At 37.3% G+C, this 17,590-nt stretch overlaps 2 protein-coding genes across 2 annotated transcripts; one reads left to right on the top strand and one right to left on the bottom strand.

Moving 5' to 3' along the window:
* Positions 1-268: 268 nt before the first annotated feature.
* Positions 269-16,455, bottom strand: ppih (peptidylprolyl isomerase H (cyclophilin H)). The gene is made up of 9 exons (XM_042492598.1): positions 16,288-16,455; positions 7,592-7,656; positions 7,399-7,422; positions 4,994-5,038; positions 3,813-3,855; positions 2,897-2,989; positions 2,520-2,607; positions 2,375-2,415; positions 269-820 (listed from the first exon to the last, which is right to left on the bottom strand). The coding sequence occupies exons 1-9, from the start codon at positions 16,351-16,353 to the stop codon at positions 752-754; spliced, it is 534 nt and encodes a 177-aa protein (XP_042348532.1). The 5' UTR covers positions 16,354-16,455; the 3' UTR covers positions 269-751.
* si:dkeyp-100a1.6 (probable G-protein coupled receptor 160) lies at positions 8,320-14,276 on the top strand. Its single transcript, XM_042492597.1, has 2 exons — positions 8,320-8,497; positions 12,615-14,276. The coding sequence occupies exon 2, from the start codon at positions 12,660-12,662 to the stop codon at positions 13,752-13,754; it is 1,095 nt and encodes a 364-aa protein (XP_042348531.1). The 5' UTR covers positions 8,320-8,497; positions 12,615-12,659; the 3' UTR covers positions 13,755-14,276.
* Positions 16,456-17,590: the final 1,135 nt, after the last annotated feature.

Raw genomic sequence — 17,590 nt, 5'->3', positions numbered from 1 at the left:
TTACTAATATTTTCAGATTTTTGTGACTTTGGTCTGAATTGGTCTTACATTCCATGGAAACACTGTAATAAATACATATATTTTGTGGAACTGGTTGACAGCAATTAAATTATTTGTTACATCTGCATACTTGAAATAGTATACATACATTGAGTACTTGGGATTCAGAGAACAGTGCAACATTTAATATTTTATTCCCAACAATAAAAGAAAAAAAAACCTCTTTAGCATGATGCCATTTAGATTTAAACAAACAAGAACTCCTCCATCCGTTTACAAAAATGTGAAAAATTTATTGATCATAAATGATAAACAGTGTGTGGGAATGGGAATGCTTCCCATGTGGAACAAATCTTTCCTTGGGATTATAAAGAACCTTTTTTTGTCCTTTTATAACAGCATTCACAAACTGTCTGTATTTGGACTCAAAAAACATCAAAAACGTTTAACAAAATGTTTTGGAAATTGACTTTTAAATCCATATATGAAGCACGTCTTGTCCGCTCCAAAATCCACCTGAGATATGAATATCAGAGTTTGGATTTGGATGCAGCAGTTATCTTGGAATCAGGTTTACTAAACTCAGCAAACTGCCAAAGGGTCGTACTACTGATCTTAATGCAGTACTTCAATGTGCATAATGGGAGAATGCTTCCATACACAAAAAGCATGTGGGTGTTGATGTTTGCTGAGGAGTATCAAGGGAGTATGAGACACAATGTCATGTGTACAGAGGTCGTGTAGTTCTGGATCACATCTCTCCACACTGTGCGATGACGATGGGGAGTTTGGGCTTGTTGTTGGGTCCCGTAGGAACATTCTGTTGGCAGAAAGGAGCACAAATATTCATGTAAACATTACACTCAGCTCAAATTACCCCTTTATGCACAAAATCCATAGTGTGTTTACTTGTTACATATACATGAAGATGAAGCGCAAGATTAACGCACTGCAAATGTCAGTGAATGGGTTTAAGTCACAGGTTAGATGTTTGCTTTGAAATATTTGTCTAAAGTTTTAAAAACCACTGTGGAGATAAAAGCATTCATAGTGAATGTTAAACAAGCATTTGACACATATCCTGAAACACATATGCGGCTCTCTTCAAAACAGATTTCCATTCAGAGATGAGTGAAATAATAGTATAGTGCAGCATGTTGTACAATGTGGTGAGTGTTAAAGGAATACTTCATCCACAAAATAAACAGAAAGACTATAAATATGCGCACACACACACACACACACACACACACACACACAAATATACACAAACATATACATCTCAGTCAATCATTCATGCCATGTCTCCTTAAAATCGTCAAATAAACTTTCTTGCATGCCTCCAGTGAATAAAGAATCCAAAAAATGGCAGCAAACATTGCTGTCTTGTCTTTGAGAGAGCAGAGGAGGTAGTAACAGTGCCTGTGTCTGTGTAAAAGGGGCAGGTGGCATGCAAAGAAGAGTGTGAGATTTTGATGGTGTGTGATATGTGCGACCCACAGCCGGGAGATTTTAAATGCAGCTGATAGCAGTTAGCAGCTACCCCAAAGAAGAAAAACAGCAACTTAAAATGTGCACAAATTGGGAGGACAGTGAGGTACAAGAGCTCTTTACCCTGCAAGCAGAGGACAAGATCAACCGCCAGATAACAGGGACGGTATATGATTGTCATTGCAGTGATATTCCATTGATGTGGTTTAGAAAGTGCTGCCTGATGCGTATGTTATACACCACACTAGAAGCCAATGCTGCTGTTTTACACATCACAGTCGTCATGCATCTTTTGCTTCTGAAACAACGCCACGCTGTCTAAAATCATACACCGGGGCAGCATTATGCTTGGACTGTTTGGTTCTGTTACAAAAAAGCAAAAGCAGTTTAATAAAAGGTTTTATTTGTGGTCCCACTGCAGGATCTCTGCGTAAAAAGGGCTTATATCAAAGCATTCATTTTACAAAATCTCACACAAATCCTGCAATATAATCCAAGTCTCAATTTATCCAGTCATATGCTCAGTGTATTTTTGGGAAACACTGTGCATATGACTGGATAATTGAGGCATGTATTATACTGGAGGATTTACGTGACAGCTTGTAAATGAATGTCTGGACATAGTTTTGCTGTTGTTAAATTAAGTCTCCAATGACTCCAATTAATCAACAATGTTTGTCATTTTTGGATTCTTTGTTGATTCCTGGCATGTGAGAACATTTCCTTCAGGAATTCAAGGTAACACAGCATGATTAACTGATACATAAATGGTAATTTTGTCGGCAAAGTATTCCTTTTTTCACCATTATGGGTGGTCTCCTCTCACAAATGTAGCCACTGAAACCAACATATAAACATAAACTAATATTACAATGTGTTTTACCTCAATTTTTCTCATGATCAGCAAACCATCAACCACTTTTCCTGAAAGACACATGAACAAAAAGGGTAAACACTGGCACATACACAAACTGAAGCATCGCTCTAAATAAATATTCATGCAAAATGAATATGTTAGATTTACTCACCAAAAACAACATGCTTCCCGTCTAACCAGTCACATTTAGTGCAGGTAATGAAAAACTGACAACCATTTGTCCCTGGACCACTGTTTGCCTGAGTAAGACAAACATAATTGAGAAAAAAATGGCAGTGTTAAAAATCTGTTTGTCTGTATTGGTTTGGTTTAATTCACTTTGAATGGATCAATCAAATTCTCTTGTCTACAGAGGTTGGGGTCCACTTTGAGTGGATTTATCAAATCTTAATTAACATAATATTCGATATAGTATAATAGAGGATATACAAAATGAATGCAGTAAATGTTAATTAAGATGAAGTCAATGTAAAAAGACCGTTTGCTGATTCAATTGTGTCCCTAACATCTGAACATCGATCTACATACCATGGCCAGAAGACCAGGCACAGTGTGTTTTATTTTGAAGTTCTCGTCTGCAAATGGACCTCTGTAGATGCTGCAGATACCAGTTCCATCACCCTTTGCAAAAAAAGACAGAAAGCAGTACATAAGATAGGGCTCACAAAGTTTTAGAGAAGGTTCTACCTCATGAACTGCAGTAATTCAGCAGAGCCCCACCAGGAGGTGCAACACGGGGGGATTGTCCTCCTGCTCAGTTCACAACTCAACTGCAGCTTGTCCAACATCATGGAAAGATTTATTCACTAAATGAAGACAGTTCCTTAAGTAAATGTACAAAGGCAAAATGCCAATGAGTTCACCAGCTTTTATTATCAATGTCTTTGTATTGTTTATGGGGGAAATTACCCCATTAAACAAACAGATCCAGCCAACATTCTTCTTCTCTAATCAAGCTTTTTTTTAAATTTTATTTTTGGCCACTGACTGCACATGTCCAGTTACTGAACACTGCTAATTCAGTCGTTAGCTCTAAACTGTTTTAAGTCTGTAGCTTGTGTTATGTGTTTGACATTTTTATACTGTTTTATCATTTTAACTTTTTTTGCTGTTGTATTTTTAGTCTGTTTATTATTTTATGTGATACTATTTATGCTGCTATCTTGGCCAGGAAATCTGAAATCTCAATGAGAATATTCCAGGTAAAATAAAGATCAAATAAATACGAATAAACAAGTAAAATACCCGTTTTTTCCCCACTGAGATGAGGTTTAGTATTCACAGCAAATATACTTAACACCTTGTGTGTATCTATTTTGAGCATCAATTACTATGATGAATGAGTGTCAGAGTTCACCCAAGCCTGAATCCAGGCCATAAATGCAAACAATTATGCAAAACATGTAACCTCTAGTCATAATAGAAGAGTTGTGCATGTACTTACATTTACAAAGTCCCCTCCTTGTACCATAAAATCTTTGATCACCCTGCCAATAAACACATCAGTACAGTCAGATTTGCTGTAGTAAACCAAAAATACACACAGGCAGAAAGACTGACTGGTAAGATATGCTGATATATATGATGTGTGAACATTTTTTAAAATTAAATTAAACATAAAATGTACTTTGATAATTTGTTGTATAACAAAAACATAAAAATAGGTAAACAGTGTTTTTTTCCCCCCACAGCCATGCTGCTATTAAAATCTCTTGGGTTATAGTATCAAAAAGTGGAGAGTGAAGGAGCAACACAGATTGGCTCACACAGCTGTCAATCATGACGTCAACTCAAATAACTAATTAAAAACAAACATCAGAAAAACAAGCACTTGAACAGACATCAGTGTGATATGAACTACCTAAAATGATAGAAAACAACTTTGGGGGAAATTATTTGACATGTACTTTAATTATTTAGTTTGGTCCATGTCCTATTCCCTAAGATGGAGGGGGCAGGGTTAAAAACCTATAGTGAGGGCAGCCTCCACGTGGTGATTGAAATGTTTTGGTTTCACTTTGGGGGGAGCTGTCATGATGTTCATGTTTATTATACAGTCGATGGTGTGAACAGACAGACTTTGAGCTGTCCATATATGATCAGATCACCTAAGACGCATGTTAATACCACGTGTAAACAGGCTCATGGACACTGTAGTTCCCATGAAACACAGCAAGTTACAGTTTACTCACTTCTAATGTAGATATTATAGTTGCATATGAATGAACCACTAAATAATACCCTTGAGGATGTAGTTTAATATGATTTTTGGCACATTGATACTACTGCTTTAGTAGCATTAATAAGCCAACAGCAGGTGCCTATTCTGGATTTCAATGGTCAGCACAACTAGAATTCCTTTCATTAAAAAAAAAAAAACAAAACTCATTCAAGTTCTGTTATTTTATTCTGTGTTCAGGATCTTACTAGTTAATAGGTAAGTTAGCCTCTAAGAACTATAAATATTAAGAAAAACAAGGACAGAACAGCCTGAATGCCAGCGTTGACAGTGAATACCCAGGAGAAAACCAGGTAAAATAACTCTAAAAAAAAAAAAATTATAAAAATCTTTCAAACATCATAGTATAATGTGAGCTCTACAAACCAAGCTGCCATGGTATATACCTGTGAAACGTGCAACCTTTGAAACCAATAGGGACTCCATCCTTCCTGTAGGACAAAAGTTTAAGAACAAAATGAAGTTGTTGGTGAAGATATCATGTTGTATTGTACGCTAAGTGATTACTTCTCGCAGAGCAGGTATGTCCATGTTAGCGATGAGTGGTTTTGACAGAACATAGTGCATCATTTCAGCAGGTCTGGGTACATACCACATCTCTTAGACAGCTCTTAGACCGTCATTAAAACGATCCTGTTCTACTGTAGATGACTGGGGTTTACACTGCATTGCCCTTGAATTTGACTATCAGTGCGTATGGGCAGACTGCCATCTTTGCATACGGGTGCGCCTCCACATTTGACAACGGCGCAGAGCGTTTATCAGTCTAGTAATGCAAAACTGCTGCACATCCATTTTCATGCACATTGTGGGTTAAAAGCTTCCTTTAGCATTCTCCAAATACGCACCTTTCACATGTAGATCTTTGTCTTTGTTTGTTGATTTACATCTTTGCGTAAAATGTGTGCTTTTTGATTCTTACAACAGGTTAATGTGTCCTGCAGTTTTGGCTGGTAATGGGCATTACATGTGTTACATAAAAAAGTGTTTAGCTGTATACACTACATCAGCTTCAAATAATCTGCAGAGCATCTGGTCAGTAAGAGGACGGAGTTGAGCACAGTTTTGTCTCGCTGCACGTATGCATTTGATCTCTTCTACTTATCTCAACTTAATTAAAGTAGTTTCGATACAAGGAGGCACAGCTCCAAGTAATGATTTTTCCTTTCGTTCTGCTGCACTCCTGCCGCAGCGATACGCCCCCTGTCCTGGCTCTTTGTCATGCACATGCAGATACCCTTCAGAGACCTGTTTGAGCATATATGTGGCCAAATAGTTAGGCTTCTCCAGCAGAAACCTTTTGTGTTAATCAGGTTTCTCCTCATTTCTTATTCTGATAAAGGGAAGACAGTTTCTTATTTTCATGTCTGAAAAATCTGATTGCTACCAAATGCTGGGAATAATCAGATTTCTTTGATGTAAAAAAACACATTTTTCAGCCTGGACCCTACTTTCCCAGGTTTTTTTATGTGAAAAATGGAAACAACAACTTTTTAAAAATTAGCTGCGTGGCAGTGAAACAGGCTGCAACGTCACTGTCATGCCCTGCTCTTAGTTAAGTTCCTGCTATTTATCAAGTTTCCCTCTTGTGCGATTGCCTGCCCTGCCCTAATGTGTTTCACCTGTGTGTCATTGTCTCGCCCGCCCCAGTGTATTTAGCCTCTGTCTTCCCACTGCTCTGTGCCAGATTGTCTTTACCACCTTGTGAGCTTCCCAGCATTCCCAGAAACACTTCCCAGTGTTTCTTGTGTATTGCTATTGATCCTAGCTTGTTTTTTGACCGCTCTTTTGCCTGCCTTTTTGGATACCTTTGCCTGTGGACTGATATACCGTGTACTGACCTTGCCTGTAATAAAGATCCTTAACTGCTACTCTGTCTGTGCTGCTTTGTGAATCCTTCATTTGTTTGAGCCTGATAGTAACTTGTAGCAATAGCACGCTGTCATTGTACAGCCAATAAAAGTGCTTGTTTTTGTCACTGACAGGCTTACATCGTTAATCTAAGTGTCTGATAGTGTAACGCAAGGACCTTACGGAGAAATAAAACATTTTTTCTTTTCCTTTCACTTGATCCGGTCTGTTTGGTATTGCAATCCTGCAAGACCTCAACTCATGAGACTTGATTAAACACAATACCAAACAGAGCGAATCAAGCAAAAGGCAAAGAAAAGTGTTTTATTTCTCTGTCGGGACCTTTCCATTATGTTGTCAAACACTTTTGATAACAATCTGAGCCTGTCAGCGTCAAAAACAAGCACTTGTAATAGACGTGCATTGACAGTGTCCTATTGCACCAAAATTGTTACACTATAGCCTAATTCTCACTCAATACTGGACCACTGTCAAAAGTTGTTGTTCCAATTAATCACTTAAACACAAAAACATAGGGAAATGGTGTCCACGTTAAAAAAAAGGCTGAAGTTTCTCTTTAAGTGCACATTAAAGGTCCGGTGTGTAGGATTTAATGGCATATAGCAGTGAGGTTTCAGAATAAACACTTCTCCTGCGTCCCAGGCGTGTAGAAGAACTACGGTGGCCGACGCAAACACACAAATCGCTCTATCTAGAGCCAGTGTTTGATTTGTCCACTCTGGGATATTGTGCAACAAAATGGTAACTCTGTGTAACAGGACATGCTCTGTATGTAGATAAAAAGGGCCCATTCTGATGGAAAACACAATATTTTTTATTTTTAGGTGATAATAAACACACTCATGAATATTATATTAATTTCTTCCAATAGATGTGCAGGATGGTGAGGTAGTGTTTGTGTAACATTACACTGCCTTACCTGAACTCCCCAGTGCAGAACTGCCTGTAAGAGATGATGAGATTATAAGTAACATCTTTCAATACTCAGACATATTCTCATTTGTTGTGAAAATATACAACTGTAATAATCACTTTTCTCTATGTTTATTTTTAACAGACCATGTGATCAAATAATCTGACTGAGCAGCCTGTGATGCACAATTCCTCCTTACCGAAAATTCTCTGCCGTCTTTGGAACAACATCGGCAAACAGCTCGATCTTCATCCGTCCGACATCCTGCAAAACAGTCAAGAAAACTTTTTGTGAACACACAAATCAAAGAGATAAACAGTGTAGACCTTAAAAGGTCAGACAAATAGTTTCCCTTCAGGGAAAACGATAGTGAATGAACAGAAACTGGTCATTCCTGTATGACATGGATGGCCTCAGCAGGACTAACCAGTTACACTCAGAAACTTGTCAACAGAAAGTAGTTCAAAAACACATCACATTTGCTGAGTATTTGGTGTAGGATTTCTTCGCATCTTCATTCCTTCAATTTCTGGCCTTGAATACACACACTCAGACACATACACACATCGTCTTACTCCTCTTCGATCTTTAAGTTCTCTCTTGACTCTACTGAAAATATCAAGTAGACTGTTTCATCGCAACAACACAAGCTATTCTGTCTCGCTTCTGATTCCCAGCGGTCAAAGCATACATAAGAGAAAGATGTAAATGAGGTGGAATACATTAAATCCTCTATGAGTTGTGTGTATGTGTGTGTTTGTTCACTCAGGCCTCCCACAACCAAGAGAGACATGCAAATGGCCGACTGTTAGGACACTGTCCACGTGTCTGTATCTGTGTGTGAAAACAAACATTGTGCTGTTGTGAAAAGAGCAGTTTGTCCATATGACATCACTGCACCACGCTCCCTTCAGTCCACACATGCGACTCAGTCCAACAAGCACCCATTGGATCACCTGTTAAGAACAATGCAGTATGTTTTGTTGTTTCTGGGCAATGATATTAAATACAGAAGCTGAGCGTCGGTACAGAACATTCATTAACCTCACAGGATTTCATCTGCTGAGGGTTTTCTGTGGCTGGAGTGTGACGTACCTAACAACAGGTAAGACAGCATATATAATTATTTTTTCTAACTTTTTTTTTCAGATAATACACTACTGTCTACATTTTGATAAATGTAGTGATGAAATACTTTTGCTGTGATGCTGAAAGGAGAGTATCGAATGCCATTTTAAAAGATCGCTTTGGCTTTCTCTAAATGGAAATTCAAAAACTGTGAGGAAGATGAGAAATGTGCACTGAACTAGGGATGGGCAATATGGCCTATAAATAACATCACAATATTTTTTAGGCTTGATCGTGACACACAAGATATACGTAAATGTTGATATTCTCCCAACTACTGCAGACCACTGCAGACAACTAAAACACTAAACTACTTCATAAACTACTATTACAATAAAGGTAAATGAAGCAATGTTATGATTAAGTTTGTTAAAATGAAGTTAAATACTGTTGCAATCAAATTAAATAAGGTACTGTTATAAAAAAGTATAAGTACTGTTGATATAAAGTCCTGTTTTAATAGTTGGTTAAACACAATTCTATTAGAAAAGTTTAAGTGCTGTTAAAATTAAGTTAAATTAAGCACTGTTAGGATAAAGTACTGCTGAAATAAAATTAAATACATGCTTTTATAATTAAGTTAGATAAAGTTAAATTTAATACTGTTAAAATAAAGTGCTGTAATAATGAAATTAAATAATGTTATGATAAAGTTAAATAAAGTACTGTTCAAGTTATTCTGAAGCACCTGTCTCTTCTCAGTGAGGAAGTGTCAATGTTTTTCCTGTGAACTTTAAGCTTCTTGCCCACAGCAAGCTGTTAATAATTGGCTTTAAAAAACGATGTGACAATTTGCAGTGGATTTTTGCCTCCCTCATTTTATATATCCCTCGCGGAACAAGCCGCGATACATCAAGTACAATTGATACAACACCCAGCCAACTTCACTACACTGCCTTTAACTATCCTGTGCATATTTTGTACCTTGAAGTACCTGGATGCAAATATTTACACCAAGAGCAAACAGCCCCACATGGCAAAGAGACAAGGAATCATTAGACTGCGTTTAGACTCCTACCCCTGCATTTTAGTATGTCTGCACGCATAAGACATGCAATAGCTGGCCAAAACACCTGATTGTGCCAACTTTTCAACAGACATTAAAAGCATGGTGCAGCTGTCAGTGTTATAGCCTGGCAGGCAAGCATTTCTAAAGCAACTTTAGGCCTCCAACATTTAACAATCGATGCAGATTCTTCCTAATGCTTGGGTAACTGTATAGGGATGTATAGGGTGCAGGTGAACAAAACCACTCACAGGGTGTGGTTTCAGCTACACGTATTGTCCGTAGAAGCTGTGTTCCCAATCCAGGTTATCTGTTACAGGACATGTAAATCGACATAACAAGAGGCAGCTCCCTCAGGGGCATATAGGACGGAAAACAAGTGGGCCTCCTGGAAGACACAGTAGGTGTGTCCCACAGAATGTTTGCATTCACAATGTGAAGGTGGAGCCGTAAAAAGCTGCCTGAAAGGGAGCCGCTCCACCTGACGGCAGTTCATCGACAAGTCCAGATGAACGCGTGCAGGACCTCTGACTGGATCTATACTGAAACTCACTGGATTGGGACAACCCTGAACACAGAGGTACAGACAGTTTAGGGTTACATGTATTTTACTTTTTAACTTGTTGAGTATATGTTACATGCATTAAATGACAGAACTTGTTTCTCCTGTCATCAGTTTTACAAAATGAAATGCAGGACAGTGTGAGCTCTTAGAATGAGTACCATTGCTGGAAAAAGTAAGTAACAACATGCAAAAAACTGAATTTCAAATGTGATATGGCTGCACAACATATCATTTCTTATCATCATGGCAATGTCAGCTGGCATAATAAACATGCCAGGAGAGACTGTGAAAGAGAAAAGAATGTTGGAAATAATTTCCTTTCACCTATTTTCAAGTTTTTGTATTTTAGCAGAAAGCATCTGAAAGGCAGAACTAAGTACACCTCAGTGTGTTTACTTATCACTAGTTATATCATTATGGTGGTATTCAACTCATATCACATATTATATTAGTACAATAAGTGTGATAAAGGTATGTTTTAGTTTGAATGCAATTTATCTGAGAAGCAAAAGTGTGTTTCAAAACTACAATAATTAAAGTCAATATGAATTTATTTTGCAGGGGAAAAAAAAAATCACCAAAAAAAAAAACTTGTGTGCAATGTGTTACACAATGTGTAATTGTGTGCAGTAACAGTGTACTGTACTGACAGTGAGCGACAATGGAATTATCAATGCTTTACTGATTGTTTGCTTTTCTTATCATAAACGTGGAAAACTAGTAATATCTCCGCTGGTCACATGCCTTATTTAGGTGGGTGTGTGATAACGAACAGTACTAATCAGTTATAATTACACATCTGGTGACATGATAATGTACACTCAGCACACACATTTACCAATTCAATGTTATCTCTAGTTAACTTGCACAACAAGTTTAGGAAATTAACACATTAGCTAAATTTAGTCTGTGAGGCAAAATATATATAGTTGTTTATCTTTCAAAATGTGATTCAGTGTTTATGAATTACACAAAAAATATAGATGTTATAAAACCTAAAACGTCCAGTGTGTTGGATTTTGGGGCATCTATTGGCAGCAACAGTATATATTATTCATTCCGACGTTTCCATTAGGTTATAATCACCTAAAAATAATAAGAAGAAATAAATTCTTCTTTGCCAAACTAAAACAACTTGTTTTAGACCGTCCGACAACTGACTTCCAGGAAAACTGCCGTTAAAGGTTTATTAATAAATTATTTGGTGTCAGAACTGTGCATAGACTTGTGCACTCGCCAGGACCTGATGCAACATTTTAGGCAGTTTAGAAGACAATTGTGGTATCTAACAACTCTGGTAGTTGTCTTAAAGACTTGAAAGTTCCAGTCCTACAACCTGACCACTAGATGCCACTAAATCCTACACACTAGACCTTTCAAAGAGGAAACAATGCATCTAGTTTCACTTATGTTCAAGAGAAGAGTTTTAAGAGAAAACATTTGACAGATTTCAGACATCTGTCCTTTGGCTGGGTGTTGAATGAGTCTCAGGTATCCTGCCAGGGTTTCCCACAGTGTTTTATAATCAGAGATGAGACACATCAACTGAAACAAAACACACCATTACTTACATCATTAAAAATGAATCCACTTTCATGAAATATAGCATTAAAAAGAGGAGAGGCACTATTTCATGCATAAAGTAAACCACCTTAAATTCAATTGTAAAATTGCAAAAACGAGCTATACGTATCATCAATAATGCTGACTATTATGCACACACAGAAATACTTTTTCTAAATTCTCATGTTATGAAATTTAATGATCTGTTTTTATTATAAAATAATGCAAATTATGTTCAGAGCAAAATCAAAAATGCTCCCTGACTCAATACAGAGGTTCTTTTCAATTCAGGACAGTCCTTATAATCTTAGAGGTGTTTACAAGTTTACTGTACAAAAAGCTAAAAAAGGTATGAAAAGAAGATGTGTCTCCATTATAGGCGTTAAATTCTGGAATGATGCCGACATAAATTTAAAAACATGTCATTCTTTTTTGGTTTTTAAGAAAATGGTTTGTAAAGCTATTTTTGAAGCTTATAAGTGTGATTAATTATCTGTTGTTGTGTCTTCTTTGTTTTTCTGGAGGTTGGTGGACCAAAAAGTTGATAATATAGGATAGGCTTTAATAAGCAGTCTGCTTCTGCCTATGCCTTTTCAGTCAATATTCAACACATGATTCTTGAGTTAATGATTTTGTGTTTTTGTGTGAAATGTCAATACTGTGTACAATATTTGGTGTTGTCATGACTGAATAAACTAAACTAAACTAAACTAAAGTCTGTATACTTAGTATTATTGTTAGAAAGGCTGCCATCTACTTACAAAATTGATTATAAGATGAGATGTGTCAGAGTCTGTGTGGCTTTCAATCTACCGGTACCTGCTCAACCATCTCTTGCCTCTTGGTGTGTGAAAAGCTTGCAGACTCATGCATCTACACGCTTTTTCTAATCATTTATTGCAGTCTATTATTTCTATAGCCAAATTTCCTTATCAATATTATCTTGTCTTTCTTTCACAGCATTTCCTGGACCATCTTGAACCGAACATTGTTGCAGTATAACTAATGCTGCCTGAGTCGGCAGCCCAAACTAGCCATACAGTCAAAATGCTGGGTATCATAGAGCAATGGGATGAGGCATCTGGCTGTCACACTGGCAACACTGACAAATATCTGTTACTTATGTTTTTCAAGTTGGGACTGGACGCAGCTGTCCTTCACTTATGCTGCCCGAAGCGGTACACCTCCTTTTTAAGCATATGCAGCCTGTCCATCGTCCTGGCTGACTTGGTGATGGTGTTATTTGTGGCAAGCATGTGGTTTCTTGGTCCCGACAGGTATCTTGTGTCACTCTGCTTCATCTTGGCAAAGGCCTCAACAACATATGGAGCACTGCCGCTGCCCATGATGTGCCTGGGTTTTCTGGACTATTGTTTAGTAGACAGCAACCTCTGCAACCAGAGCACCTTTGGCAAATACCTGAGGAACGCTTCCCTGACAGTGCTGGTGTGGATACTAGCTTACATTTACTCTTTTGTTTCTGCCAACTCTGATCTGATGGAACTGGATTATGTGACAGGGATAAAGGCTCTAGTGTGTCAAGTAGAGGAGTCTGCACTGATTGCGTATTTTATTTTGGGGCTTTTCACATGTGTAATATGCACAATGCTGCCCTATTGGTCAATGATTCCCCAGTGGCTGAAAGAGGCTGAGAGGTTATCTGAAGAGAGGGAAGAACAAGGAAACCAGAGCAGCGACTTCTTGTTCATCTCAACCAACAACACCGAGACAAAAAGCAGCAAGGAGAACTATCAGGAGACCGTCCAACCGTACCCGCCTCTGTGGTTCAGCCTAACACTGGGCTTTGGTGTATTTTGGATACCCTATCTCACCGTTTCTGTGGCCTGTATGGTCTTAGGCTACGGAGTACCTGCCTATATCACGGTTAACCTTCTATGGTTGGAGTGTACAAACAGTTTCCTGATGGGTGTGGTGTTCTGGGTAAACAGCAAGTCGCAAGGACCATACAGCCAACTGCCAGAAAACGTGTGCTTGTGGCACGTGTACTGGCATTTGAGCAAAGGGACGCGACAACACCAACTCCCTGTGGCTGTGTTTAACCCATCAAAGGTGAAGAGAAACTCTCTCCTTCACGTGTAATAGAAAAAGAGGTCGACAATAAAAATGTTACATCGCACACCTGACAGCCATCAGCAAGGGGAAGGCATGATGGGAGAAAGTGAATTAAGACTTGAGCTACTATCTATGAATGGTTGACCTGTGTAAATGCTGCGTGTTGGATGCTTAAACTTAAGCCTGGACACAGACACACATCTCTCACCTCTCCATCAGCACATGCAGAAGTGTTTGGGGGCAAATAATTAAACTGCTCAAATGCTGCAGCCGACAAGAGGCTGTGACTGAACCTTCAAATGTAATTCTTTGCCGAGTTTGGGAGCAAAGTTTTGCTGAAAGCTGTAATCATAATGCTAAACTTTTGAAAAGAATACAGAAATCACACCATACATTTTCTAATTTCTACATTTATTTGTATGTGTTTGTCATACAGCCCTTTACAAAGATAATTTTAGACTTGAGGGAAATGCTGTGTTGACTCATGATTTATATGTATTTCTTTTTTTTTTTACATGTATTGCTTCTCAATAAATATCTCGAAACACAGTCCTCCATTTTTCTTCCACCGAACCATGTATTATTCTACCCTTTGTTTATACAAATAAATAATAATAAATGCATTTCATGTGTAACAATTTATTTCAAGAGGTTTAACTTTATTCTTGACCTTAATGATGATCATGTGATATGATTGAAAGCTTATGAATCTTAAAGATGACAAAATCGATCAAGATGGATGTATCGTTACATCCCTCACGACAACTGGGCAAACACCTGCTGCTTAAAATAAATGTTGCATCCAAAATCACATGTGCACTACATACTAATGCTATTGCTCAACATACTTTTGCGTACATAAACAGTAGTACGTATATTTTCAGATGCACAGATCTGTAATTACCACGTCACTTTCTGAGTGCCTCCTTGCAAGTTGGAGACACATAACCAAGTCAACCTCTGGTAACTTCAGCTCTACCAGGAATTTAAAGATAATTTTAAAACTATATTACACCTACAGCTAAGTACAGTCTTACACTACCTACATACTTACTCTAAAATGTAAGCATTAGTGGCATCATAGAACTCTTTTGGTCGCTGTTCTAGATAATGTTGTCCTCTACCGTATTGCATTGTGGGATACAGTATGTAATTCACGTACTATTGGTACATAAGTATCTCACATATTCTTTAGGGATACTAAATCGCATCAGTATGAAAATTTGTGAACAGCCCAAGTGACATGATTAAAAGTTGCAGATTAGCTGCATCTACCTTTTAGTGAGATTTCTCATTTAGTCATAATTGAACTGTACTATGTTAGATGAAATCCTCGAGAAGTTGAGCAAACAAATACATTCGATTAAGATTTATGAGAAGTTCCAAGATTTACAAAAAAAAAAAAAAAAAAATAGCATAACATCTATCTGGGGCATACTGTATCTGAGAAAATGATTTAATTAAGGTTGGGCAATGAATAGATATCATGATATGAAACTAGATATTGTCTTAAAAGTGTTTTCTGGTTAAAGTTACAGTAAAGTTATGTAATTTTCTTTTCTATTATTTGCCTTAACCCATTAAGTGTATAAATATATTTCTGTAAAATCACCAATAGTCAACAATACAATACTGTTGCAATATCAGTGATGAGATATGTGGTAAAATATTGTGATTTATTTTCTCCCTATCACCTCATCCTATTTTCAATTCTTATTTTACAAAAGGAATAGTTTGCAAAACAAATCCAAACCTGTGCAACATTTTCAAATGTGCACAGGTTGGACACCTGTGCAACCTCAATTTAACAGGTGAAGAGACAGTCCTTTCAGTTTTGATGTGGCTGTTACTCATGATGTCTATTCAAAAGCGGCTTGAATAGCCTAATTTTGCAGTTTTTTTTAAAATAACAGTTATGTGTGGAGGCCAAGAAAGGACCAAATTTTACTTTTGAAGACATATTAGAAAACAGTTTGCTTAAAAAATAAATACATGAAAAAAAAGAGGTAAGATTACCAAAATGAGATCAGACAAATGTCATTGTAAAGATGGATTAACACAAGTTGAATAAGGCTTTTTTCCCATGCGCTGAACATCTTCATATATCTCAATTTGACCGTAGTATAATATTTGATTACTTCTTAGGGTGTTTAAGTGTAAACTAATTTGAGTAAACTATGTTTAGTCCGGGTGATGGATTAGATAAGTATCTAAATTGCAATAAAGCGAAACAATAAAACACCTGTGAGTGACATAATTAAAATACAAAAACACATAGACAACCAACAGACCGTAAATGCACTACAAGACGCTCACCACAATATAAACCGAAAGAGAATAATGGAGATTCTACAGTCTGTGGTCTACACATTGTTCATTGTGTGTATCTGGTAAGTGTAGTAAAGTGAGGGCATTCAAATACCACCAGCGTACTTCACTGCATAACAACATTTAACCAAAACACGACATTAGTGACACTGGCGAGATATGGCACCGTTAATTCAACGTTAGCTAGCATGAAAGTAAAGTCCGCGTTAGCTAAGACTCTTTCTCTACTCACCTGCCCTCCAATGGTTATGTCGAAGAACACAATCGGGTTGTTGGGATTTGTTGATTGAAGAGACATTCGTACACTTTATCCCCTCTTTCAGACGAAACAAAAAAGCGTTTTAACAACACGCGAGTAGTTTGAATCACCAGCATATGCGCTGTTAGCATGTACGGTGGCTCAGGAGAGACATACTACGGTTGGCGGTTGCGGACAAAACCCTGCCTTCGCGAGAAAGTAAATTCTTCGTAAATAGTAAATTAATAGCAAATACTTGGGTAAACCCACCAATGTACTGTTTAATGGTAATTTAATCTAGGAAAACAACAAAACGTTCCTGCACGTATTAGGCAACTTCCCGAGTACTTGTGCTGTTACACTTAGCATGTATAAATAGTATTTTTTTTTACTGCAGTACAATACCATCAGCTTTCCATAACTCCCAGACAAAAGCATGTATTCGTGTTAACAGGACAATAAGAAAAGCTAATCTGGCTTTCTATTATGCTCTTTCTACAGAAATTACCAATATATTGTATATTGGGTCAATCATTACATTTGCATTTTCTAATAATTAACCAAGGTCTTCTGAACTGCATTTTAATGCAAAATAAGATTTTTAAAGTAGTAAGTTCACATCTTCAGAATTTACTGATGTACAGGACTGTTCATTATTTAAGGGTATGCACAAAACAGGGGAGTCTCTTCAGATATTTTTAAGCACTGAGGAAGGAATTATGTATGGGAGGGACATTTCAGCTTCAAATGGTTGTTTTTTTATTTCTTTTAAATACTATATGAACCCCCAAACACCAAAGTGGGTTTTAAAGGCATGTTTCTTTGAAAATTTCTAAAATCTCACCATTTATAATGGCCAGAAACAGCGAAATATGGTTATTTATTGTGGAAGTATGGTCATACATTTTCCTCCAGTCCACCAGGGTGGCTTAAGAAATATTTATACATTTGTTGCTCCAGGGAGGGTTGGAAAAACCAACAAACAAACAAACCACTTCAACTAAAACGACACCCGAGCCACCCCCTACTCTGATAAATGGAGTACAGTCCCTAATACAATTAAGTACACAGGCACATAGGTTAAGGACCCTGCAGTATATAGATATATTTTAATTAGCTCCACCTTTACCAGCTGCAGCCTTTCAGTAATGAAGCCATACATGTATCAATAATTAAAATTCAATAATATCTGACTCTGAAATTAGCCATTCCACACAATGAGCAGTTTTATGTTTGGTACCTTCAGTTTTTTTGTACTGTTAATTGGGTAAGATTTTGAATACAGGACTTTGCTTTT

Source organism: Plectropomus leopardus, chromosome 8, assembly GCF_008729295.1.
Source record: "Plectropomus leopardus isolate mb chromosome 8, YSFRI_Pleo_2.0, whole genome shotgun sequence".
In the NCBI taxonomy this organism is placed as follows: Eukaryota; Metazoa; Chordata; class Actinopteri; order Perciformes; family Serranidae; genus Plectropomus; species Plectropomus leopardus.
This window is presented reverse-complemented; position numbering and strand designations above follow the sequence as displayed.